General features: G+C 52.2%; 9 protein-coding genes across 9 annotated transcripts; 6 read left to right on the top strand and 3 right to left on the bottom strand.

The window, feature by feature from the left end:
- Positions 1 to 482: 482 nt before the first annotated feature.
- ASPACDRAFT_1890732 (beta-N-acetylhexosaminidase) lies at positions 483 to 2,609 on the top strand (the record flags this gene model as incomplete). The annotated part of the gene is made up of 1 exon (XM_020198584.1): positions 483 to 2,609. The coding sequence occupies one exon, from the start codon at positions 483 to 485 to the stop codon at positions 2,607 to 2,609; it is 2,127 nt and encodes a 708-aa protein (XP_020053216.1).
- A 6,408-nt stretch (positions 2,610 to 9,017) lies between these two features.
- Positions 9,018 to 10,571, bottom strand: ASPACDRAFT_124849 (SGNH/GDSL hydrolase family protein). The gene is made up of 3 exons (XM_020196754.1): positions 10,243 to 10,571; positions 9,457 to 10,158; positions 9,018 to 9,309 (listed from the first exon to the last, which is right to left on the bottom strand). The coding sequence occupies exons 1-3, from the start codon at positions 10,429 to 10,431 to the stop codon at positions 9,073 to 9,075; spliced, it is 1,128 nt and encodes a 375-aa protein (XP_020053215.1). The 5' UTR covers positions 10,432 to 10,571; the 3' UTR covers positions 9,018 to 9,072.
- Positions 10,572 to 11,350: 779 nt separating this feature from the next.
- On the bottom strand, positions 11,351 to 12,518 carry ASPACDRAFT_124848 (uncharacterized protein). Its single transcript, XM_020196753.1, has one exon. The coding sequence runs from the start codon at positions 12,317 to 12,319 to the stop codon at positions 11,750 to 11,752; it is 570 nt and encodes a 189-aa protein (XP_020053214.1). The 5' UTR covers positions 12,320 to 12,518; the 3' UTR covers positions 11,351 to 11,749.
- A 299-nt stretch (positions 12,519 to 12,817) lies between these two features.
- On the top strand, positions 12,818 to 15,202 carry ASPACDRAFT_124843 (acyl--CoA ligase). The gene is made up of 6 exons (XM_020196752.1): positions 12,818 to 13,274; positions 13,338 to 13,718; positions 13,791 to 14,066; positions 14,125 to 14,287; positions 14,339 to 14,661; positions 14,737 to 15,202. Exons 1-6 carry the CDS (start codon positions 12,999 to 13,001, stop codon positions 15,064 to 15,066), a joined length of 1,749 nt encoding a protein of 582 aa, XP_020053213.1. The 5' UTR covers positions 12,818 to 12,998; the 3' UTR covers positions 15,067 to 15,202.
- Positions 15,203 to 15,375: 173 nt separating this feature from the next.
- ASPACDRAFT_1905713 (WD40 repeat domain-containing protein) lies at positions 15,376 to 17,211 on the top strand. The gene has a single exon (XM_020198819.1). The coding sequence runs from the start codon at positions 15,559 to 15,561 to the stop codon at positions 17,101 to 17,103; it is 1,545 nt and encodes a 514-aa protein (XP_020053212.1). The 5' UTR covers positions 15,376 to 15,558; the 3' UTR covers positions 17,104 to 17,211.
- A 716-nt stretch (positions 17,212 to 17,927) lies between these two features.
- ASPACDRAFT_46399 (NADH dehydrogenase [ubiquinone] 1 beta subcomplex subunit 3) lies at positions 17,928 to 18,277 on the bottom strand (the record flags this gene model as incomplete). Its single annotated transcript, XM_020201774.1, has 2 exons — positions 17,928 to 18,096; positions 18,180 to 18,277. The coding sequence occupies 2 exons, from the start codon at positions 18,275 to 18,277 to the stop codon at positions 17,928 to 17,930; spliced, it is 267 nt and encodes an 88-aa protein (XP_020053211.1).
- A 546-nt stretch (positions 18,278 to 18,823) lies between these two features.
- ASPACDRAFT_33607 (CCR4-NOT core DEDD family RNase subunit POP2) lies at positions 18,824 to 20,517 on the top strand (the record flags this gene model as incomplete). Its single annotated transcript, XM_020199969.1, has 3 exons — positions 18,824 to 18,925; positions 18,962 to 19,375; positions 19,537 to 20,517. 3 exons carry the CDS (start codon positions 18,824 to 18,826, stop codon positions 20,515 to 20,517), a joined length of 1,497 nt encoding a protein of 498 aa, XP_020053210.1.
- A 1,035-nt stretch (positions 20,518 to 21,552) lies between these two features.
- On the top strand, positions 21,553 to 24,056 carry ASPACDRAFT_1858980 (peroxisomal copper amine oxidase). Its single transcript, XM_020197642.1, has 3 exons — positions 21,553 to 22,291; positions 22,342 to 23,592; positions 23,668 to 24,056. Exons 1-3 carry the CDS (start codon positions 21,838 to 21,840, stop codon positions 24,012 to 24,014), a joined length of 2,052 nt encoding a protein of 683 aa, XP_020053209.1. The 5' UTR covers positions 21,553 to 21,837; the 3' UTR covers positions 24,015 to 24,056.
- A 936-nt stretch (positions 24,057 to 24,992) lies between these two features.
- On the top strand, positions 24,993 to 25,507 carry ASPACDRAFT_46396 (uncharacterized protein; the record flags this gene model as incomplete). The annotated part of the gene is made up of 2 exons (XM_020201773.1): positions 24,993 to 25,347; positions 25,407 to 25,507. 2 exons carry the CDS (start codon positions 24,993 to 24,995, stop codon positions 25,505 to 25,507), a joined length of 456 nt encoding a protein of 151 aa, XP_020053208.1.
- Positions 25,508 to 25,835: the final 328 nt, after the last annotated feature.

The raw sequence follows: 25,835 nt of genomic DNA, 5'->3' as shown, positions 1-25,835 counted from the left end.
CGATGAGAGGCCGATAGTTCGGGCGGGTCAAGCAAGGGATCGTGTGGTGGAAGCCGATGCGAAAAAAAAAAAAAAAAAAAAAAAAAAAAAACCTAAGCCCACCAGAGATACGGCCTTTTCACAGCTAGAAGGAACATGGCAATATGAAGAAGAATTGATAACGACAGCAAGAGGCTCACTGTGGCATTGAAAACTGGTCTGGCCAGCTGTTCTCACGGTTGTGCACACTGCGACCACATTCCTTATCTCTTGGCGTATGAACGATCGAGATTTGGGGGATCGTTTTTGTAATGCAATAAATCAGCCCCGTAGGATGCATTGTTTATCCCCCGCATCGAAATGTAACGCCTCGGGCGCGGTGTTACCCCCACTCTAGGAATTCCTTCAGATAATTGTTTACTGTCGACCCGGCTTGCTATGTTCTCTTCTCATGGAACTCACCTCTACAGCGGGAGTTTGATTGATGGCTGCTATTTCACGTCATGAAGCTGGTGGCCTCTTCCTATCTGGCCGCGGTTGCGTGTGCTTTTCAGGTTCTTCCTCCTGTCACATGGAATGCAACTGGACTATCTGAAGATGGATTCGACATCAAAGCAATCGAAAGAAAAATTTTCATCACCAGCAGTTTTGCAGTTTGTCGGGATGACAATGGCTTGACATTGATTCCTCCTTCTGCTGGGGATTTTGCAGAGACCTTCCGTCAGGACCTGCAGGCAGTGACGAACACGTCTTGGGTGCTTCATACGGTAGACGCGTTCCCTGACACTGAAACAGGAATATTTCTGGACAGTGTGGACGTTCAGCAGGCCAACTTGACTTATGAGAACAAGGAGCCGACCGAAGAAGGTTATGAGCTCGTCTTCAGTGCTGGCCGGGCATACATTCACGGCTCTGGTGCTCGAGGGATGTGGTGGGGAACGCGAACATTTCTCCAGCAGCTGCTGGTCCACGACGGGGGGATCGTCCCAGCCGGACGGACCCTTGACGCGCCTTCATCGGTCACGCGGGGGGTTCTTCTCGATGCGGGTCGGAAATGGTACTCTCTCGGATTTCTCAAGGACTTGTGCACGTACGCCTCGTTCTTCAAGCTGTCCGAGTTCCACTACCACAGCAGTGACAACTACCCGTTGAATCGTGGACATAATGAGACGTGGTATGAAGTTTATTCCCAATTCTCCCTACGGCCCGAAAGCGCGGAGTTGCAGGGCTTGGTGCAGAGGCCGAATGAGTCACTGTCACGGGCTGAGTTTGAGGACTTCCAGTATCATTGCGCGCAGCGTGGAGTGACCGTGATTCCTGAGATTGAGGCACCCGGCCATTCTCTGTCAATCACCAAGTGGAAGCCGGAGCTGGCGTTGGAGCAGAAGGATCTGCTCAATTTGACGCACCCGGATACACTGGCGCTAATCAAGTCGATATGGACGGAGTTTTTGCCGTGGTTTCAAACAAAGGAAGTCCATATTGGGGCGGATGAGTACGACTCGGCATTGGCGGACCATTACATTGACTTCGTGAATGAGATGGCTGCCTTCATCAATGAGACTGCCGGCAAGAAGGTTCGCATCTGGGGAACTTACGAGCCGTCCAACACCCGCAACATCTCCAAAAATGTCATTATCCAGCACTGGCAGTATGGACAGTCGGATCCCGTTAGCCTTGCAAGGGATGGCTATGAGTTGATCAATTCCGAAGATTGGTGGGCATACATGACCCTGAAAAACGACCACATGCCCATCTTTCCCGCTCCATATCCACCCTCGTTGAATAATACTCGATTGCTAAATTTTGGGGAGAGCAACGGCCTGCAATGGACTCCACCGTTGTTTAACCCATACAATCTCACGAACCAACCCGATCCGAGGCGTGTCCAGGGAGCCATCATCGCAGCCTGGAATGACAATGGTCCTGACGCGACGACGCAGCTGGAGGCATACTATGCTCTTCGTGACGGTATCCCAACCTTCGCGTCTCGTGTGTGGGCGGGGAACCGTGGGCAGGAGCTGGATCTATCGAGCTTGTCGGAGTCTATGCGCGTGCTGACTGCGAAGGCGGTGGCGCAGAATCTGGATCGGCGACTTTCTGGAGAGATGGAGCTAGATGGAGAAGTACTATTCAGCTGGGATGCAATGGACGAGAATGCCACGACAAAACATCACTTGGGATATGGGAGTAAAGGGATGAACTATTCGCTAGAGCTGAGCATAACGGGTCCGTTTACTTTGTCCTCCGACGATGCGACGCTCAAGCTAGGATCCGATGGTTCTTTGACCTTCATGTCGGACGGCTGGGAATATCCTCTCCGGTCTGTGTCCGAGGCCGATGGATATGATCCTGCGTATCCAGGTCGTATATGGGTCAACGAGACGACCTCCACACATGAGCCGGTGACTGTGCCGCTGGGAAGTCTGATCACGATCCAGACGGATGTTGTTGGTGGAAGTCGCGTTTGGATCGATGGTTTATTTGCTGGCAGGTTTGAGGTGTTTGTCTTCGGGGGAAAGAATACTTTGTTTTCTTGGAGTCAGATGGCGTTTGTTGCACCGTTGGAATGGATTGAAGGAGGTGTACGCCACTTGCGACTAAGAGTTTATAATGAGCATGACGATTAGTATCAGTTCAACAAGCTTTAAGGATACTTAGTGAAAGAATTTGTTTTTGCAGAGTGCCATCAAGCGAATACGAACGGAATCTACCCCCGTGTCCTGACGTATGTGAGTCATTTGAGGTTTGGTCATTATGATGTCCATTCTAAGTCCCCACCATATAAAGTCTGAAGGTTTGTTTTGCTTTCATCGTTCTTCAATGTGTGTCATCTCTGCTCTGATTTTCTACCACGCACAATCAGACCATCGCACTACATCCTCATATGGCGCTTTTTAAGTATGTGGACAGCCAAGGGCCGAGACCTGCTAAGAGAGCTGGGCCCCTGGAGAATCTTCTTCTTCTTCGAGATCTTGCATGCCGCCGCCTGGTTAGGGGCTTGCATCTGGTGGAAGGTCTACCCACCACCAGCAATCTATAACCACCCTGGCCACGCCGACCACCCCCCCTCTAAAAAGTGGATGAAGATTGACTGGCAGATCGTTGTTCACATCCTAATCATGGATATCGCATGTTGGGCCACTAGCATTTATCATTTATATGTGTGGTATCGCTGGCGACTGGGTCGTTCCCTCAGTATACGCCAGCGAGCGCTGGCTAATCTCGCCTATCTCCATAAATTTTGGTTCAGCTTCGATGGCCCAGGCTCCGTTGTCACCCACCTAATAGATGAGGCAAAGAAGCAGCAGCAGCAGCAGCAGCAGCAGGAGGTTGAAAAAGAGGAGAGCGCAGTACTAAGAAGGCTACTGTCGTCAACTCCGTTGTGGAAAATAGAGGCAGTGTTCTGGTGTCATATGCTTCGATTTTTGTTTCTTACTGCCGTTGCTGCAAGTATGGTGGCGTTTGATCGTAACAAACGGGCCCCGTGGCTTGCGAATATTTTGATGATGCCGACCTGGCTTCTGCTAGCATTGATAGAGGGGATTCAGGACTCGGAGCGGAGGCGGATCGCTGAGTGAGACGCCTCCACGGGATTGCAGATGTTGAGAGTGCACATAAGGTGAGTCTTTTTTTCTCTTGCGCATACTTGCTTGTTGTCTTGGAGGATGTATCCAATCTGACCACATGGCATTTGGCAGGTCGAGACCAGAGAAGAAATCTGCAAGTGTGGTTGACGGAGCTGGATTCAGGAAGAGGTTTTTGTGGTAGAATGTGACGTTGCAAGTTGGTTGCTGGAGATGGATTCGGCTTGATCGGCTCGAGAAAACATATATACCTCAGTCACCACAAGTTATTGCTTTTGCTAGAGTGGTGAGTGACGAAGGCCCTGCGACTGCGTTGGCTGAGCCGCATTCTAGTTAGTTTGACTTTGAAAGCGTCCATTGCTCGTCTCTCATTCTGTTAGGAGTTGGGACTTTTTCTGCTTGGTCGAACTTTTCTGTTCTGAATTACAATCAACATTGGATTCTTTCTATCCTTATGCATATTGCTAGACGTGCAGAACTCCTCTCCTAATTCTCAAGACATAAAGCCTTTCAATAAATTAGCATAGATTGTTGTGAGGCTACAAAAGATAATGATATAAATAACTGAGGATTCTATTCATAGAGAGACTCACTGCGAACCGGGAACAGCTCGTCACGATATCCTCAGGATATTCTGGTGGTCTGAAACATATCAGAGAATAATTAGATGTATTATTTATTATATGAAACATTGTAATATATAAATTAACTATTAGATTTGGTTAGCTTCACTACTAATAACTAAGTTTAGTACTCTTCTTGAAAAATATTTTCTTTGTTTTACTACTTTATTATTCTGTTATTTATTGAGATTCTGCTCAAAATCTGTCAATCAATCATAAAATATATGAGATAGGATTCTTCTTTCCTGACTACTTAGAGTAAGTCTTTTATACAGTTAACTAATTTCTATATTGAGTAACTAGACTTACTTACTGTACAGTAAATAAATAAAAACAAATCCTATTCTTTATTATTATACCTAAATAATATAGATTCTATCTGCTTTATTCTTTTTGCAACTAATACTCGGCAAACCGATTCTTTCTACTTACCACCTTAATAAACTCCTTCGCGAGGGAAGAACACTTTGTTTGTCAGATGGCTTTTGTTGCACTACCGGAATGGATGGAAAAAAGTGTGCACCACTTGCAACCAAGGGCTTATAATGAGCATGGTGATTAGTAACAGTTTGAGACGCTGCTTTTGTAATAATTATAAGAGCAACCAGAAAGGCTCTGTCAGCTCATTTGAAGCTTCGACTTTAACGGCGCTAAAGGTTTGAATAAGGGGAGAGCATCCACGCCTCTAGCCAAAGGCGGATATCAAGCCCTTCACTCTCACTTTACTCCGCTTATATCTTGCCTTTCACCAAGGCGCCAACTTCTTCCGCCGTCTGCTTCCTCTCCTGACCCTTCACCTTCTGTCAGCTTTCATAACCCAATGTCTCTCAATTCATCTTCTCAACCCATCCTCTGAGTCTAGTCTTCCAGACTCCAGGTCGTTGTTCTTCTTGAAGTGTCCGGAAAACTCAACAACCATGGCTTCAGAAGATGATTCTGTGTCCTGCTCAAGCCCCAGTAGTTCAGAAGATGACTAAGACTCCTGCTCAAGCTCCAAGTCTGCTCTTGATCCGGGTTTTTGGTATATATGTTCTCACTACCAAGACTTGTTCGAGCGTGATTTCGACTACGCGGATGTCACCTTAGTAGAGAAATGTGTAGCGAAATCCACAGCTGAGGCCATTTGGAAGAGGCCCGCAGAAACCAGCCGTGGGAGGTTCTACTATTGTCCCGGCTTGAAGGAAACAGTATGAACTTCATCTACGTTGCTTTATGACCGTCGCTAAAACCATAGCTTTGACTAGGATACTAATACAATAATCACACATCTTCGACGGAAGCCAGCTGGGCTACCGAAGAAGACTTGGCAGATTTTGAGGACTCACAATCTTGTACGAACGCCCGAAGAAGAGATAGAACATTGTTTCAAGAGTTTGAAGGCCTCAACGCAGCATTCCACGCAATTCTCAAGGCATATACAGCGGGGCTTAGCAGCTTGCTTGGCCATGCATTCGGCAACTCGGGCACTGTCGACTGAGTATGTCACCACTGAAGATAAGAACATGACCGTCTTTGTCAGTAGAGATACTCGATGTTTGAAGGTTCATGACAAATACCTGAAGTCCGATACAGCCCATGGCGCGGCAGCGTGTCTCGGCTACGAAATGAGTACTCTATACACCGATAATCAGAGTGTGTTCTTCTGTGGTCATCTGGTTGAGGATCTCTACGGGCAGACGCTTGAACAGGTCATAAACCCTCCTGACCCTGACCTTGTCCGCTCTTTGCGACTTGCAGCGAGGGATAGCCTTCTGTTGATGCCAAGAATGGTATCCATCAACCTTTCAGGACAGCCACTCAAACTCAGAATCTCCTGGAAGTGTAAAGATAGCGAGTTCTTGCGCGACATTGTCGGCTCGAATTGCTCTATGTTGTGACGCTTCATCGTGAAAGCACATGCTCCCACTTGAAGGAAGAAATTTCGTTTCGGACTGGTCAGTCACATCAATCAATTTTACTACGGCTGGAAATCTGATTGAATTAATAGCTAACAACAAGGTGAAAGATGGCGTTCCCAAAGACGGAGTCACGGTTGCTGCTTGCGGCTGTCAGATGACGACTACTTCGTTCAATGTTCACGAGGCTCAGTTCAGCGGGCTTGACAGTGAGGAGTTATACTTCCCTCTCGTCGCGACAAATCGTGATGTGTCTATCTATGGATTGGCACCAGATGCCATCGCTCCAGAACCGCGCTCTTCGGGCCCTGGTTCGACAGTCATCGATATCCCATTCCATGCAAAGCCAGACGATATTATGTATTCCGACGAGGATGAGAATCCTGAAACGACATCTACAAGACAGTATGATGAGCCTTGGCGTCTCTGCTCTCAAGTAGTTCCTTCCATTGGTTCAACAGGTTCCAGTAGATCTACCAGAGACGGAGAAACAATGTCTTGTCTGCCCGTCTGCGCCCAAAGAATGAAAGAATGGGCAAAGGAGCGTGAACTGGAACATGGTAAAAGGATCGTGTGGAATGATTGGGTTGCAGATAATTTTGTGGTGCAGTTTGAGACGCTGAGTTTACCTCGAAGATCTCAGGTAAGCTCAGTTTCCATGCTCTGTTACTAGTCTTCATTTTATACTGACTTTCCGTCCTCTAGTTGCCTGGTGCAAGCGCTGTCCCCCATTGGGAATACTCCTGCCAGCGTCTCAATCACGCATTTGTACGGGACGAATACTCGTAACTCACACTGAAACCCTCAGGTGGGCATGCAGCAAACGTACAGTATATTTTCCTGGTGCATGACATTCTCCGGACCGATAGCCCTTCAGGCGAATCTGAGAGCATTGCATTACTAGGGTCTCTTTATTTGTTTCAGCCCACGAGCCCAGCTTTCCCTTCGAGGTTCACACTCCCAGTCCGAGAAAATGAACTTGTTCTACAATTCCACGATTTTGAGACAATGGGCCAGAAGTCAGATGGAGAAATCATATTTCTTGACGACATTACGCAGGCCCAGGCACTGACATCTCAAGACTCTGTTCTGCATTTGCTCCCTACCGCAGATGGTAGGTCTCATAAGGCGCCAAGTCTGTTCGTTGTTTCTCCTACTAACCAAGCATGCAGAACCTCAAAGTGCCGATTACTTCTGTCGCTTTGCTATCCGCGATAGAATCAATGCGAACGCAGCTTGCATCACGCCACTAAATTCTGGGTTACTTTCACGTCAAGATCGATGGAAGCGTCCTCGTTATGCGCCGTCCAAGCCTATTGTCATTGACCTTAGTCCACGGGATCTAGGACTCGCTGAAGGTTTTTCCCAGGCTGAATTTGACATCATCGCTGGTTTGGGATTCGACTCGGAACAGGACATGAGTTGGAAGGTAAATTTGCAATCTCCAGATCTGACCCCACCCACCCTCATCGCTAGATCTAATCATGATGATAGACCAGGTATCCTACAGCAACTACTTATGATGAAAGTCCGCCGTCCGTTCTTTCGCACATGAGACGCGGAAAATTGCTGCCTCCTCAGGACGTGAAAGCTGGCGTACCGAAAGTTCTGATCTTCTCGGAGACTCGGCCATTGGTCATCGGAGGTGGTGAAGACCCCGACTTTGACCTACCCCTTCTGAACATAATCGATGAGCTGAATGCCAGCGAGGACGACTTTGACTTTCTGGTCTGTATACAGCCAGCAGGGATTCTGCATCCGCAGTACCTTCCTTCCTTTGCAAAGGCTGTTCTCGAACTTCTGAAGAAACGACACTCAGTGCATGTTTTCTGCGTCCGGCTACCAGATCATGGGATCTCGAACAGTCAGACATACGTCGTCCTGCTTGCTCTCCCATCTGCTCCGACATCCCTTGGCCTGCGACCCACCTTGACAAAAAGAGCATCGAAGAGCAGATTGGCCATCTCAGGTCCAAAAACCCTCGGGCGGATGACGCACACCCTACAGCAGGAAAACATGTATTCTTGAATCCTGCGGGTCAGGTCAATGTCTACAACCATGGCTCCGGTCAGCTGCCTGATGCGGCTGACAGGCCGTACTTTGAAACCGTCGACTTTGAGAGCAACATCATCTTGCCAACACTTTACAGCGATCACGGCTGGCTGCATCCTAGTAAGTTGCTGTTGCATCGTGATTGACTCACTGCTAACTGGCAACAGCTCGCCACGATATTCTCACGGTGCGCGAATGCGCTCGCATCCAGGGGGTTTCCTGATGATTACATCTTCTATGGCGCTGACAAGGGCCTTCGTTCTCAGATCATTGCATCATTTCCGCCACCTATCGCGCGGGGGCATCGCGGAGGCGATTCGTAAGATCATCAAGGAGCATACGGCGCCAGGGTTGAATGCAAGCACATTTGCTGCTTTGAATCTGGATGGCCGACCCCAGAAGAGGACTCGAGTGGATTGATTGATACATGACACATTTGTCTTCATGGGTCATCCCAGCACGCATTTGCAATTAGATGTGATTGGTGTTATAGCACGGGCTTTGGACACGATCTTTCTTCAGCGCTTGAACTCTTTCCCTCTCTTGGTTACTCCGGTAGTGTGTAAAGCTTCAGAGAGCAATTGAGTGTATTATATGTCGTGCATGGAGTTGGAATACGCAGGATATCTATTGGGATCGGTCAGCTTTATCACTAACAGTTGAGTGTAGCACTCTTTCAGTAGATTTCCTTCCTCCTCCCACCATGTTATTTTGATTTATCATAATTCCGCTCGAAATCTGCTGATCGATTGCGAGTTGCATAACGTAGGGTTCTTCTTCCCTAACCACCCCAGAGTAAAATGGGTTTTTCATGCGGTCATTAAGTCCCTGCACTAGGTGATCAGCATTATTTACTGCAAATTAAGCAAAAGAAAGCAAATCTCATTCCTCATTATCACATCTAAACAACATAGATTCCACCCGATTCACCCCCTTTCACGACCAGTACTCGGCAAACCGGCTCTCCCCGCTCACCACCTTGATAAACTCCTCCGCGATGATCTGATCCGTCCGCGCCGACGGATGCAGCTGATCAAACCACAGGAACGAATCCGGGCTGTCCGACTTGGTACAGTCTGTCCCATTGATATTACAATGATACTCGAACCCGGTGACATTCGCCGGCGCAGTCCCGTTCAGATACTGGGTGGGGTTGTAATAGATCTCCGAGATCTGAGACTTTGCATCAGTACTCAACTCTACCCGCCTCTGTACCAATTTCCGCAGATAGAAACAACCTCAATGTAGCTTGTACCTTACCCCTTTTTCACCTCACCCTCCACCATCGATCCCAAAAGAAAGGAAGAGAAGAGAACTCACCAAAGAATAAACATCGAAAACGGCCACCTGCACCCCGGGCCACCGCTTCTTCACCAACACCTCGACGGGCGTCCGATATCGAAACGCCTCATTCACCAAGACGACCTGGCCCTCCATGCGGCCACTGATCTCCGTCAGATTCGCCGGCTTATCCGTCCAGTAATTATTCGGCCCGACCCCGCCGTTTTCGGGGGTCGCATACAGCGGCGCCAGCTGCAACGGCACCACATTCATGATCACGAAGTACTTCGCTGCTCTGCTGCCACTGCTGGCGCCCCTCTCCGTCTGCGTCGATTTCCCGGTGGTGGTGGTAGCGTTATACACCCCATCCAACGCACTATACACACAGTCCAGATAATCCACAAGCGTGGCGTTGTTCAGCTGCGAGTCCGTGAGGAACGCATTGTTCCCCAGGTCGTTGGTGCCGATCCAGATGGCGTAGACGGTTTCGTCGGCGGGGATGTCCAGGAACCTTTGATTGGTGTTAGGGTCGGTGTAAGCGGCGTCTGCGGTGAAGGCGGGCACCTCGTAGTCCAGCACGGAGGGGAACAGGTAGCCCGCCGTGGGGTCGTAGGCGCGCGCGACGATATCGTTGGAGCAGGTGGCGCCCGCGACGGCGTAGTTGTACCGGTTTTTGGTGGCCTCGTGGAAGGTCGAGACGTAGTGCGGCCAGGTTGGGCCGCCCGAGGCGGAGATGTTGGCCTTTTTTTGGGGTGTTAGTTAACGAATGTGTGGAAGGGGAAGTTTTGGGGGATGGGGTGATTGAGGTTGTGTATGTCAACATACGTCTGGTTCAACCCATCCCACCGGAGGAGCGGAGTCATTGTGTGTGTAAAAGTACGCAAATCGCGTATCGTCGGTGTAGCTATCCCCAAAGGTGACTAGAGTGGTGAATTTCCGGGGCCCCCAGGCTGAGGCGGATGCCTCGAGCCCTAAGAGCAGCAGCAGTAGCGGCGGCAGCAGCACTTGTCGCATGGTGGTGAAGGGGGAAACAAGAATTCGAGGAATGCTGGAGGTGGAAATTAGAGTCCAAGAACTTGAGTCACCAGCGCTGGATATATTTATATTTGATCCACGACCCTGTGAGACTCCCTCTCTCCCTCTCTCTCTCTCTCTCTCTGCCTTTTAGTCGAATTTGTGCGTCATAACATTGGTAAAAGTGTCGCGGACGGTCGGGATCCCTCCCTATTTAGCCGGCCGCGGATGCCGCATCCGGTGTGTGTGTTGGGGCGGCGATAGATGATTCTCCCCGCAGCTTGCAAACTGCCTGCAGCACACATTCAATAGCGGGTAACTCAAATCATGTTGATGGCTTGTTGTGGTTTGCGGAGATTAGGCCAAGTATGAGCTGGTAAGATGCTGCAGGCGTGGCTTTTATCCGGTACGCGAGGGGGAAGGAGAAGCTGCAGTGCCCGGTTGAGTGTCAGGCGGTGGACCGTTTTACCCCCGCATGGAATCAAGTCGTTTTGTAGAAGGTCTCCCCGCGTCAGAAAGGCTTAGCCTGAAGGTAATCCTGTTTTATTCGGGGTGGTGTGATTATATTGCTGGTTAGGCGAGGTGCAAGCTATTGATTCCTTTCCTGACAAAAGGGTTCACTGTGGCCCTTCTTTGTGGCGACACATCTGGACATAATTGATTGTGGGAAACGATTAGAGCTTGTAAGACAAAAGGAAAACATTATTTGTGTATCGTGAAGCTCTGACCATAGCCTCCCAGTGCCTGTGCCTGTGCCTGGCGAGGTTCTTTGTTGGAGTTGTTGCTGCTCTTGTGCTTACCAGGGTTCAATGAACTCAACCTAGGCTTCCAGTTAGTTCTTGCGGGAAGCGTTCATGGTACGCCTCAAGCCAGAAAACACTATGTGCCAAGCTACGGCTTTACAAAAGCCTGCCAGATTGTCTGAGAATTTGGTTGTTCCATTGACTGTGTTACTCAATTAGGTACATTATTCTCATTTGCCAAGGGAGCAGCTCCATTCATTGAGAATCATTTCTTCGTTCATCCAACGGCAATACATCCAAGAATTATCAATACTTGAACCTACAGTCAAACTTGCAAGTCCCACGACGAGGAAAGCGCGCAGATTCTGAAGGTCAAACTGAGATTCTGCGATACCGAACCATATGCGCCCGACTCCAGTCTATCCATTATCCCCAGATTCGCGAGACAAACCCATCAGAGTGTATTTAAGCCTGATTGCAACCTGAAGACTCCAAAAGCCGTGATCTATCTACCATTCCGATCAACACGTCATCGTAATCCAACAGATGAGGAACATGCTCACTGGGTGCGTGTCTTATTGTTTTGTCTCCGTACAATCTCGCGCCTCGTGGCCCCGTTGATGGCAGTTGCGACAGATCTGGTCGGGACAGGCGCGCGCGAGGTGGCCCAGCTTCAGGCAGGTGTAGCAGCGCGGGACGGGGCATTCCTTGGTGGGATGGCCCTCGCCGCCGCAGTTTTCGCAGCGGTCCATGAAGTGATTGTCTTGTTCGATGAGGTGGGTTTTGCGAGAGGGGAGCGGGAGACGTATACAAGCCCCAAATGTCTGGGAGATGAAGGATGATGAATGTTGCTGCGTCAAGAAGATGTACGACGGCCTTATTGAGTGGAGCAATGTGTGTGTTGATGGTTCGCAACGGGCCTTGGGGGATTCATTGAGGTGTGTCTGCTGCTGTCGCTGATGTGATCGCTTTGTTCGGTACTTGTGGTGAATGAGAATAGTATCTGGATAATAAAAGCCGAACATGCAGCGAAGCGGAGGATCAATCCGGGCAGGTAGATGATTGACGATCATCGCAACGGTCGGGGGAATTACCGGCAAGTGGAGGAGGATGTAACGGTGGCAGCTCGATTTACGCTTTCGCATCCCGCATTGCTTGATGTCATGACCTGCTCACTGCCATTGAGGTCGAAATTAGGATTGATTGATTTTTTCATGTCAGGGTTGTGAATAACTATGCATATGCTTGGTCATGGAGCATGATGAGGAGTAAGACCAGGACTTGGGAAGGTGCAGGACCCAAAGATAGGGAGCGGCGATCTCTCTCTCTTTGCTCTCTCCGCCTCGGCCGGCCAAGGCAGAATGCGGGGAAGGCAAAAAGACCCTCTCCACAATCACCACCACAACAACAACGACGGGCTGCCTCGGTTATTTCACCACCACTGATTTTACTACACTTTGCATACCTCAGTCTTTCTGAATGTTTGCTGTTGGAGCATTGATGTACACAGTCTACGTTTTTCCCCTTAATATGGAACAGGCTTATGGAAACTCTCAGCCACATCAGATAATCACCGTCCACGAGTATGTCCAACCGGTTCCTTGCGAATTGAATCAATCCATCCCAGTTACACAAAAGCCTCGGCTTTCCCGCCGATAAGGAGAAGCTTTCCCCGCAAGGGACCCCCCCCCGGGCCGTATACTTATTGCTCCTTCTCCCCATCTTCCATTTAGCTCATCTTTTAGTTTCTTTTCTCTCTCTCTCTCCATTTCCCCTAACCACTTCCCTTCCCACCAGCGACCACCCCCGAGCGAAACCATAACCATGGTTTTCGGTCCCCCCAAATCGGCCGGCAAATTGTCGCCCATCCCCGACAGCATCTCCCTCGCTGAGTTCATGCTCACCGATCTCCACGGCCGCAATCCTCTCGGCTACTCGCAGAACCCTTTCACTTGTGGAGTCACCAGCAAATCTTATTCATGGCTGGATGTGGTAGATCGCGTCGAGTATCTGGCGCGCTCGCTCTCGAGCCAATTCAACTGGCAGCCCAATGCAGGTAGCGAGTGGGATAAGACCTTGGCGATTTTCAGCGTGAATACCGTACGTCGATCCAACGGATAGAGGTTGGTTAGGGAGCTGACACCGTTTGCTTCTTCTTCTTAGATCGATACATTGACGCTTTCCTGGGCCGTGCATCGACTAGGTGGAGTGGCCAGTCCCGCTAATGCGGCCTACTCGGCCGCTGAGCTCAAATATCAGCTGCAGGACTCCAAGGCCACTGTGCTGTTCACATGTTTGCCATTGTTGAAGACGGCACTGGAAGCCGCCGATGCTGCCGGTCTTCCCAGGGATCGCATCTTCTTGCTCGAGGTGCCCGCACAACTCACCCCGGGAGCCAAGGCTCCAGCCGAGTTCAAGACGGTGGATCATTTGGTAGAAGCAGGGAAGTCGTTGCCAAAAGTTGAAGCTTTAAATTGGGGCCCTGGGGAAGGGGCTCGTCGGACAGCGTTCCTGTGCTATTCCAGTGGCACGTCCGGGTTGCCGGTAGGTGGCTGCGATGGCAGACCTTGTCCCAGAAGCAGAAAATAAAAGGCTAATGGTTGGAGTGGCTTGCAGAAAGGAGTCATGATCTCACATCGCAACGTCATCGCCAACGTACTACAGATCAAAGCATTCGAGCATGATTACCGCGATTCGCGCAAGGATCCCGGAACGCAAAGTGAACCGACCGATGTTGTGATGTGCTTGCTCCCGCAGAGCCATATCTACTCCCTCGTGGTGATGTGCCACGCTGGTCCGTGGAGAGGGGATAATGTGGTGGTGCTGCCCAGATTTGAGCTTGATTCCTTCTTGGCTTGTATTCAGGATTTCAAGATCACTTCGTTGTTTGTGGTGAGTGATGCGCAGATGAGGCCACGAGACTCCGCAAACTGACCGAAGAACTGTATAGGTCCCTCCGATCCTGATCAACATGATTCGCAATGCGCAGACTTGCGCCAAATACGATCTCACTGCCGTCAGATCCGTCTTCACGGGTGCCGCGCCGCTGGGGATGGAGACCGCCGAGGAGTTCCAGAAGCTTTATCCAACGGTGACGATAAGACAAGGATACGGTAAGAGGATGCAGGTGCCAGCATCCGACTCGTCCTAACATCGTACAATAGGTTTGACGGAAACATCGACGGTTGTCACCTCCACGCATCCTTGGGATGTATGGTTCGGCTCCTCCGGCACGATCCTGCCCGGGGTGGAGGCCAAGATAGTAACACCAGAAGGCGAAGAGATTACAAGCTACGATACTCCCGGAGAGCTTGTCGTGCGCAGCCCTAGCGTGGTGTTGGGGTACTTGAACAACAATAAAGCCACCAAGGAAACATTCAAAGACGGCTGGATGTATACGGGCGACGAGGCCGTCATCCGCTTGAGCCCTAAGAAGACCGAGCACGTCTTCATTGTAGACCGCATCAAGGAATTGATCAAAGTCAAAGTAAGTTGCGCGATGCTTTCGACCCTTGCCTATGCTATCATGCACCATGGTCACTGACGTGTCATGTCTGCATAGGGTTTGCAAGTTGCCCCGGCTGAGCTGGAGGCCCATCTTCTCACGCATCCTGCCGTGGCGGATTGTGCTGTGATTGCGATCCCCGACGATTCCGCTGGCGAGGTCCCCAAAGCGATCGTAGTGAAGTCCCCGTCCGCCACGGGCAGTGATGATGAAGTGACTCTGTCGATCAAGAAGTACGTTGAGGAGCACAAGGCCCGGCACAAATGGCTCAAGGGTGGGGTTCGCTTCCTCGATGTCATCCCCAAGAGCCCCAGTGGCAAGATCTTGCGGCGTTTGTTGCGCGACCAAGAGAAGGAGGCCCGCAGACAGGCAGGCTCGAGACTTTGAGCTTCGTGTGCGCTTGGAGCAGCGATTGGTAGCTTTTGCTATATGAAGTTTGCGAGGTAGACATCACTAGATACGTGGTCATGTGTAGATATTTCATTTGGATACATATTTTACAATTGAGCAATTCGCAATTCCCTTTCATAAGGTACAACAGAGCACATAGTCGGAAAGATCTGGCTCCTTCTCCGCCGGCTTAGAAACCATCGGGGCAACTTTCAGTGGATGTTTGCAGTGTTTGGCTGGATCGCGGGGAACAAATGAATTTCTAAGCGGGGTGGTTGACCGGGAGAATTCATGGACCTAAGAAAAAAAATAAGTTGCTCCTACTCACTCACTTCTTGCCTCTTTCCTCCCATTGCAATTTTCTTGATTTCTTTATATCTATATCTTCCTTGACTCTCGCAGAAGAGATTTTACTTTCCTTGTCTCTATCTAAGCTTTGTCCTTGTGTTGCGCACCCTCACACCTTATACCCCCAGCGCATACTATATCATGTCCTCCCAAGAACACCGTGAGGCCGATGACGCCTACATCCAGGCCGACGAGGCCGAGGAAATCTTCCACCGCGATGAAGATCAGCCCATGGAGTCCGACGGCGAAGACGAGGATCAGCCTATGACCTACGAAGAACAAGAAATCACATTGGAGAACGACTCCGCCGCCCACTTCGACAGCCATACCGACTCGGTCTTCTGCATCGCGCAGCACCCCGTCCACAACCAGATCGTCATCACCGGCTCCGGTGACGACAAGGCTTACATCTTCGACTCAACACCGAATGCCGCGCGGCCTCTCCTCCCTCAGAGCTACGAATCCAACCCGCAACCGAAACAAGAGCGCGAGTCTCTGCAGCCGCTGGCGCAGCTGGTCGGCCACACGGATACCGTGAACGCGGTAGCTTTCACCGAGCCCAAGGGCGAGTACGTCGTGACGGCCGGCCTGGACGGGAGATTGCGCGCCTACCGGGACTCCACACCCCAACTCACGGGCGTCGCGTGGGAGCTGGTTGCTGAGACGCAGGAAGTCGAGGAGATCAACTGGGTGGCCGTGTGCCCCAACGTGAACGGCGACGAGGAGAAGAAGAACGTGGTTGCCATCGGTGCCAATGACGGTAGCGCCTGGGTCTTCCGCATCGACCACACCGACGCCGCCCAGCCCATCTCCATCATCCAGACCTTCTTCCAGCACACTGCCTCCTGCACCGCGGGCGCCTGGACCCCCGACGGCAACCTGCTGGGCACCGTCTCCGAGGACGGCAGCTTCTACGTCTACGACGTCTTTGGCGTCGCCGCCGCCGCCGGTGTGGCCTCTGCCGCTGGCACCAGCACCGTCGTCGGCCTGACCCCCGAGGACCAGCGCTTCGCCGTCGACGGCGGCCTGTATTCCATCGCCATCTCCCCCGGTGGTGCCATCGCCGCTGTCGGCGGTGCCGAGGGCCACATCAAGGTCGTCGGGCTCCCCCGTCTGGCGGCTGCGGGTGGTGCTGCCGCCGGCAAGGCCAAGGGCAAGGCGGCCTCGCAGGCGCAGACCGGCGCCTCGGCGGCCGGCACGCTTCTTGCTTCCTTGCAGGCGCAGTCCGACGGCGTTGAGACCCTGTCCTTCTCCTCCCCACCTCTGACTCTCCTCGCGGCCGGGTCCGTCGACGGCTCGATCGCCCTCTTCGACGCCGCGCACCGCTTCGCCGTCCGCCGGCACATCCGGGAGGCCCACGAGGGCGCCGTCGTCAAGGTCGAGTTCCTGCAGAACCGCCCCGGCGTTGGCTCCGCGCCTCTCCGTCCCGGTGCTGCGGTCCCGCAGAGCCAGTCGTGGCTGCTCACGACTGTCGGTATGGACGGCATCGTGAGACGGTGGGACGCCCGTGGTGGTACCGCGGCTGCTGCACACGGTCTGCTGAAGGAGTGGAAGGGTCATTTGGGCCTGATCGAAAACCCCGAGGGCGAGCAGTCTGGCGGTATCATGGCGTTTGTGCAGAGCCAGGATGGTAAGCGGGTGGTTACGGCGGGTGATGATGGCATCTCCTTGGTGTTCGAGGAGTAATTTTTATGTATTCGGTTCCTTTTTACTTCGCATGATATGATTAGACTGGAAAAGTCATGTATAGGCGTGTGCAATGTGTTTGGATCGGGGATGGTTGGGGTTTCTTCTAATTTTATATGAATGATATCTGATGACCAATGCTTGATAAACAATTGGCTGTGCCGAGGGTTCCTTCACTTTAATGACGACAATATCCGTATCAGCTACCTAGTATCTACTTAACATAATCAACAACATTATTTCACAATCAACCCATTGGCCGACAATGAAGATACAAGTACCATATTTTACATATGGCTAAGACAGATGAACAAAAAAAAACGAAATTTGAAACATGATATCTATGTACATAACCTATCTCCCGGCCTCATCCCGCGCAAGCGCCCTTTTCTTCACCACAGAAAGAGCTGCGAGCCAGAGACTTCAGGTATTAGACAGAAAAACAACGAGTCCCGCTTTCCATCCCTCTAGAAAAGCCCACGCAACGCTCAACCTTCAACCACACGATTTATAGTATCGCAGTCGCGAAAAGCAGCGCATCCTTGTCCTCCCTCCTTCCACAGCAACAACAACAGATTCCGCAGCAATCCGATGTATTCGGGTATCCGTTTCCCATCCCGCGGACCCCTTTTGCCCATTTCCTTTTTCTTTTTCTGTCACCATCACGACCCGCGCAGCAACTTCCATTCGATTCCGACGATTCTGATGTAGGGTTTTGCGCGACGCTTTGTAATCGACTAACCACCCGCTGTCTCAAACTGAACCACTCCGAATCTAACCCGCTCCGCTCCGCTCATCGTGTGATATGCTGAGACCGAACGGCTCTAGTGGTGCTTCTCGTCGTGGTGGCCACCGTGGTGGTGGTCATCCTTGAGGAAGACGGCCTCGTAGGCGCAGTAGCCGGCGAAGGCGACGGTGGCGATGCCGAGACCGGGGAAGATGTTCCTGAAGCGGTTGAAGCGGCTGAAGGGGCCGTTGTATCTCCATGCCTCGCTGTTTTTGGGCCTGCGTTAGTAAAAAAAGATGCTCGATTTGCGAAGGGCTGAATGACAGATTTGAGGAGAAGATGGTCGTACTAGCGAGCCCAGGGGTCCTTCTTGGCCCAGGTCGACCGGGGGTGGGCGGCGGCCTTGAATTCGTTCAGGTCGAAACCGGTGGGGCTGGTACGGGCCATTGTGTTGGATTCTCGGGGGGTGATTTGGTGGAATGGATGAATTGAGGTCTGGCGGGTTAGAAAGGTGCAGAGTTTATGAGGGGTCTGCGGATTGTGGGGTGATAATTGGAGGAGGGGGAGGTTGTTAGGTGGATGGAGACGGGGAAGGGAAGTTGTTGAAGCTGTACGTGCACTGCACAGTGTGAGAGAGAGTCAAGTGAGAGAAGGCCTGTGTCTTGGCGCGCTAGTCCGGATTGGGACGGTTCTGTAGCTTCCCGAGTCTATCATTCGAGTCAATGAGGTGAGGTCCACTGCAGTTCTCTTCTGCTTCCGTTGTCCGCCTTTCCACCCACTCCCTCCCACTGCACCTCAACTCTCCGTCCTCTTCCCCCAAACTGCGAAAAAGGTCCCGAATCCTACTCGCTCACTAACTAACCACCACCGCCGCCGCCACACTCGTGCTCGTCTCGCCCCTGTTCCTCTTATTCTTACAGCTATCATCCCAGTTCCTCACCTTCGAAACCGATTTATGACGGTTGCTCAGTCCCCCGTGTCCCCAAATCGATAATGCCACCTCCTGTCGGCAGATACGGGCCTGCTGGCCTGGGCGCTTCTTCATATACCCACTTGCAGCAGGCCCATCTTCAGCAGCAACACCAGCAAGCAGCGGTCGCGGCAGCCCAACAACAACAGCAGCAACAACAGCAACAGCAACAACAACATCACCCCGCCCACGCCCAATCCGCCAACACCGCCCTCCCTCCTCCCTCCCTCGGTGGTCACCCGGGTTTCGCCGCCGGGAATCCCAATACCAACATCAACCCATTCACCCTGTCCGGCTCCGGCATTGCAAATGGCATCTCGGTGGCAGGCTTTGGCGGAGGCGCCGCGGATGCAGGCGGTACTGGGCTCGCCAGCCATGCTGCTCAGATGGGCTTCGCCCGAGGGGCACAGATGCAACAACAGCAATTACATCAGGCCCATGACGGGCGGCTTGCGCTCGAGTCCAAGGCGGGCAGCGCCGTGAAAACGCGGATTCGTGATGTATGGAGCCACAACCTGGCTCAGGAGATGGCCATCCTGCGGCAGTTCGTGGAGAAGTACCCGTACATCAGCATGGTAAGGCGCTTACTCCTCGACTTAAAATGTGGATGTGGACGGCACGCAACACACGCTTGCGCAGTCATCGCTCTAGCCTAAAACGCGCTTACCACTTTCTGTCCTATCGCGCGCATCGCATTGCAACTGTTGTGTAAGCTAACGGGAACCAATCGTCCTAGGACACCGAATTCCCCGGCATCGTCGCACGCCCGATTGGAGCGTTCACCAACAAAGCAGACTACCACTACCAAACCCTCCGGTGTAACGTCGACCTCCTCAAAATGATCCAACTCGGCATCACCCTGTTCTCTGCCGAAGGCGAGGTCCCGCCCCCGAATGCCACCGACGCCAGTGGTCAGCCCCTCGGCAACAGCCTCATCCCGGCCCCTTGCACATGGCAGTTCAACTTTCGGTTCTCGCTGGAGGAGGATATGTACGCCCAGGAGTCGACGGCGATGCTGGCCAAGGCGGGGATTGACTTCACGATGCACGAGAAGAACGGCATCGATCCGTTCGAGTTTGGCGCGCTCCTGATCAGCTCGGGGCTGGTCCTGCTGGACGACGTGCACTGGGTCTCGTTCCACTCCGGCTACGATTTCGGTTACCTGATGAAGATCATGCTCTGCAAGCCGCTCCCGGAAAGCGAGGAGGAGTTCCACAAGCTTCTGAACATCTTCTTCCCGTCGCTGTACGATATCAAGTACCTGATGAAGCACGCCGGGCGCAACCAGGCCGTTAACGACATCCCCTTGACGCCGGCCGCGGCCCAGATTCTGACGAATCTTGGTCAGAAGTCGGGTCTTCAGGACATTGCGGACGAGCTGGGCGTCAAGCGCGTGGGAATCGCCCATCAGGCTGGGTCCGACTCCCTCGTCACCGGCGAGATCTACTGGAAGATGCGCCAGCTGGTCTTCGGCGGCACTATCGACGACTCGAAATACTCCGGGCAGATCTGGGGCTTGAACGGTCAGATGCCAGCACTGCTGTACCACATGCAACCTCACCAGACCCCCAACCTCAATGGGGCCACCATCTACTCGGCCACGGGCACCCCCAGCACCCCCAACGCTGGTCACATCGGCGGAAGCCAAACACCACACACAATGACCCCCGGTGGTACTGGCGGTGTATTGGCACAGTTCCAGGCTGCCAAATCCTGAGTGATTTCTTCTGGCCTGCTCTGATCGGCGGTCCTTATCGTCTCCCCTCCCTGTTCAGGTTCGAGCCAGGTGCGCAGAGGTTTACGATCTCGCCTTCGCAATCCTCCCGAATATTTAACTTTCTATCCTTCTCGTTTCTGTATAGAAACCTACACTGCGGCCCACGATAATCCCGCCCATCTGAGGGTGTTTTCGATCTGGTGGATACATATGTGCTTTCAATTGCTGATGTCTAAGCTGGGTTTTCTGGTTTGTCTTTGCCTTATTTTCTTTTTAGCTGGTCTGTGCCTGGTGGCAGGGATGGGAGGAAACCTATACGATTTGATGGATGTACATAGCATGTGGCACCGGTTGTGCTTTCTTGGTGCATTTGTTCCTTGTTCGTTTGTGTTGCTAGTTTGCTCTCTCGGTTCGTCCATGGAGTTCATCGCCTGAAGTGCCTTCGTATAGTCTTGGAGGTGGGGTTTCTGCAAGGGTGTATGGTGTTCTTCTTACGGCTGGAATATGATCATCTTTTTTTCCTCTTTCATACTGTCGTGGTGGCGTTTCCGAGACTTATCTGGTGAGAGAGCGATGCGATGCGATACCCGATCGGCTTCTTATCATTGAGCGTAAAGAAATTGTCATTGTTAGAGATAGGTCCCAATTTGAATTGACATATTCCGATATGTGTCACCTGGGCGGTTTGCCACCTCCGTTGACAGTACTGACTCTAGTGTATGAGGGGATGCGATAGGTGGAGAGAGCGGGGAGGGGGTTTGACAGATCGCATTGGATTACTATGTGTGATTACTACTACCTAAGCCTACGAGGTAAGTTACTATCAACCCCTCATCCCCCAAGTGAAGCATTGGGTAAAAGCATGCGAATGCTGAGTCTGGCCCGCTCAGGTTCTCATTTCCGCTTTCGGCTGCCTCGACCACATATCGGACGCTAGACTAGATTGGGAAAAGGGATCCGGGTCTTGGGTTTATCGGCGATGCATTCTCCATGCCAGGTGCGCTTATCGTATACACCGCTGCTCTTATCGTTCATCCGGAACGAAGTCACTCAGTCACTCCTACCATTCGTGCAGATGGCTGTTGGACACGGTTTGTTTTAAAACCCACTAGGTCCGCCCTTCATGGTTGTCGGAATAACTAAAAGTCTCACAAGACTGTGCTGGTTTGTGTCTGTGTCTACTCTCTCCAGCATCCGCCGTCATAATCTCCCGGCTCTACCCCACATTTTCTCATATATAGTTATACCCTCCTCGAACTCCAGACCCCACGAGGACACAACGACCAAACACTTCCTTGCCATTCTCTAACTCTGCACATCATGGTTCTCGACCGCTTGCAACAATTGGCTCACCATGTCAAGGCCACCGCGCCTCCTCCTCACCCCCTCGATCCTCTTTCGACATCGGAAATAGATACCGCGGTGGCCCTGATCCGCAAGGAGCATGGCAAAGTCAACTTCAATGCGGTCACGCTCTACGAGCCCCGCAAGGTCGAGATGATGGCCTGGCTGGCGGATCCTCAGAAGGCCCCTCGCCCTGTTCGTATGGCAGACGTGGTTGCCATCGCGCCCGGTGGCAAGGTCTACGATGGCATTGTGGATCTTGAGCAAGAGAAGGTGATCGAGTGGAAGCACACCCCTGGCGTGCAGCCTCTGATCACGATGGAGGATCTGCAGGAGGTGGAGTCGATTGTCCGCAAGGACCCTAAGGTCATCGAACAGTGTGCTATCATCGGCATTCCCAAGGAAGAAATGCACAAGGTCTATTGCGATCGTGAGTTTTGATCGTCGGTACTTTTTGATGCTGGTATTGACTGGATTTAGCTTGGACTATCGGATACGATGAGCGCTTCGGCACCGATTTCCGCCTGCAGCAAGCCCTCATGTACTACCGCCCGCACGTTGACGATTCTCAATACACATACCCCTTGGACTTCTGCCCGATCTTCAATGCCGAGACGAAGGAGGTCATTCACATCGATATTCCCCCTGTACGGAGACCGATCAGCAAGGCCCCTCCTAACAACTACGACGTCAACTCCATTGAGAAGGATGGTGGTTTCCGCACGGATATCAAGCCCATTCATATCACGCAGCCCGAAGGTGTCTCCTTCAATGTCAACGGACGCAACATTGACTGGCAAAACTGGAACATCCACGTCGGATTCAACTACCGCGAGGGTATCGTGCTCAACAACATCACATTTAATGACAAGGGCAACGTTCGCCCGGTCTTCTACCGTCTCTCGCTGGCGGAGATGGTCGTCCCCTACGGTAACCCTGAGCACCCCCACCAGCGCAAGCACGCTTTCGATCTCGGTGAATACGGCGGTGGCTACATGACCAACAGTCTCTCCCTGGGCTGTGACTGCAAGGGTGCCATCCACTACATGGATGCCGCCTTCGTCAACCGCGCCGGTGCCAGCACCATCGTTAAGAACGCCATCTGCATCCACGAGGAGGACAACGGCATCCTCTTCAAGCACACCGACTTCCGCGACGAGTCGGTTATCGTGACCCGCGCTCGCAAGCTGATCATCTCGCACATCTTCACCGCCGCCAACTACGAGTACTGCGTGTACTGGATCTTCCACCAGGACGGCACCGTGCAGCTGGACATCAAGCTGACGGGTATCCTGAACACCTACGCCATGAACCCCGGCGAGGACACTAAGGGCTGGGGTACCGAGGTCTACCCCGGTGTCAACGCGCACAACCACCAGCACCTGTTCTGTCTGCGTGTGGACGCCAACATCGACGGGCCCAACAACACCGTCTTCCAGGTCGACGCCGTTCGGGGCCCCGGCGAGGTCGGCAGCGCCGAGAACAAGTACGGCAACGCCTTCTACGCCAAGAAGACCAAGTTCAACACCCCGCGTGAGGCCATGTCGGACTACGACGGCAACACCAGCCGCACCTGGGAGATTGCCAACACCAACAAGCTCCACCCTTACAGCAAGAAGCCCGTCACCTACAAGCTGGTCAGCCGCGAGGTGCCTCCTCTGCTTCCCAAGGAGGGTGGTTTGGTCTGGAAGCGAGCTGGATTCGCTAGACACGCCGTTCACGTTACCAAATGTGAGTCACACACCTCTCGCAACTTCTTTTTGCTTGCTCTCCGATAGACTTGGAAACTAATCTTGGCTGAAACAGACTCCGATGACCAAATCCACCCCGCGGGCCGCCACGTCCCCCAGACCTCCGGCGAACCCTCTCAGGGTCTCCCCGCCTGGATCGAGGAGGCCGGCGCCGACAGCTCCATCGACAACACCGACATCGTGCTGTGGCACACCTTCGGCCTGACCCACTTCCCCGCGCCGGAGGATTACCCCATCATGCCGGCCGAGCCCATGACCCTCCTCCTCCGGCCCAGACACTTCTTCGCCCGCAACCCGGCCCTGGACGTGCCGCCTAGCTACGCGCGCACGCCGTCCCAGATCGCGTCGGATTCGTGTGGCTGCTCGTGCAAGAAGAGCGATGGGTCGAGTGTGCAGGTTTGATCTTCTTGGCGGATCGTGACTTTTTTCTTGTATATACCATTGGTTAGGTTTTATTGGATTTCCTTTTTTGGTTTGAAGTTTGCTGCATGGCTGTAGAAAATAGTCTTGAATGTAGAGTATTTACGGCGTAGAGCTATTAACTGAGTTCAGCTATGTAGATGATGGTTGGATTAGGTGCCAGGATCCTGGCTGTGAATTTTGGATGGTCTTGTTCTTGTGATGTTCAGGGTTCTTGGCTTTTGGCTAGGCTGTTCACACCATTCATTTTCCTTATTCATACATTCAATCACACACTTTGTGTGTGAATGGCTGCCATTCCGTACCTTTCCGTGTGCTTCATCCTCAAGCCTAAATACTTCCTCTTCTCCCTCCTCCTCCTTCTTTTCTTCTCTTCCTTCTCCTCTCTTTCATCTTCTTCAACCTTCTTCAACCAATTTTTCGACCATTTTCTTCCATCAACCATCGTCATCTGCTTCTTCTTCATCCTCCATCTTCCACATCCTTCATCCATCACCTTTATCAAGCATCATCGTCGACCTTCGTCGACCTTCTTCAACCACTGTCTTCGTGGAATTTTCTATGGCTTCTCCCCTTTTCTTTTCCATACCCATCGACACTGCTCCTCTATCACCACTCTACCTGTTCAATAGCCTGCCCCTTTCTATACTTCCTACACCATCAACCCCGACCACTCATGATGGAAGCCATCCCAAGAACTCGGAAAGACCTCCTTGCTGAGACTTTTGGTAAGAAGGCCTTGCGGACACCGCCTTCTATCTTTATCCCTGCATGACCTGGTCTTCGCACTGCCTGAGAACAAGCCCCAAGCCCAAGGCTTTGTACTCATTGTGGTGCTCCTTCTTATCCTGTGTAAGGGTGCATCCTAGGAATACCATGGTGCATTTCCCTTTTACGTCATCTGGGATTCCCGCTGCAGCTGCTCCACCCCTCGAAAGAAGCTAGCCGTTGAACAACAACATGACCAAAAGTCCCCGCGACGGAGCGCTTCTTTGGCGGGGCGTCGTTCGTGGTTTCATTCCTCTTGTTCTTTGTGATCGGGCTGACAAGCCCGGTTACGAACACCTGAACCGTCAGCTGAAGAGCCAGGACAAGGGTGCAGGACTTGAAGCAGGTCAGCAGTATTCTGCTGTTGGATATAGTGGGGAACTCCTGAACGTGTGGCAGCAGGTCGGCAAGATTGCCAAGAGCGACTGGGCTGTCTTGGACCATTTGAGCCCTTGGGAATCTTGCCTCTTGTTTGTGCTTGCCAGCGCGAGGAAAGTCCACGCTGGAAAGTTCAAAGTCGCGGGTTTCGACCTTCGTTTCGTGTGCAGTAAGTCGTTATCCCTGTACGTGCGTTTTTCCAAGATTCTAATGCCTACTGTCTGACAGAGAGGTTCTATGCCATCATTTCCTGTCTCGCCCTGCTCAGGATTGATTTCGCCGGCTTGGAGCGATTGTGCACGACGAAGTCGTCACCGCCAGGGACGTGAGGTTTGACGAAGGCTCTGATCCAGAGATCTTCGATTCACCGGACGATGACTACGGTCACTTCCAGGTGCCAGCGCCAGTGATTCCTCCTAACCGCAATTCACATGAAGTCGATACAGACGGCGAGTCGGTTATAGACGAATGATGAAACGCGAGGCGCTTGAAGACGTGCTTTGAGGTGGGAGCATCAGGGTCGAGGCCGCTTCCGGACACCTCTGTGGTGGGTGGACAAGGACTGACTGCCACGAGCAACCTCTAGAAACTAAGACTAAATTGAAACCTGCCCTCACAGACAAAGAACACGACACTATGATGCCTAAGCCCCATATA

Source organism: Aspergillus aculeatus (assembly GCF_001890905.1).
Source record: "Aspergillus aculeatus ATCC 16872 unplaced genomic scaffold ASPACscaffold_15, whole genome shotgun sequence".
NCBI lineage: Eukaryota > Fungi > Ascomycota > Eurotiomycetes > Eurotiales > Aspergillaceae > Aspergillus > Aspergillus aculeatus.
The sequence above is the reverse complement of the archived record's forward strand: the minus strand, read 5'-3'. Positions and strand labels throughout refer to the sequence as shown.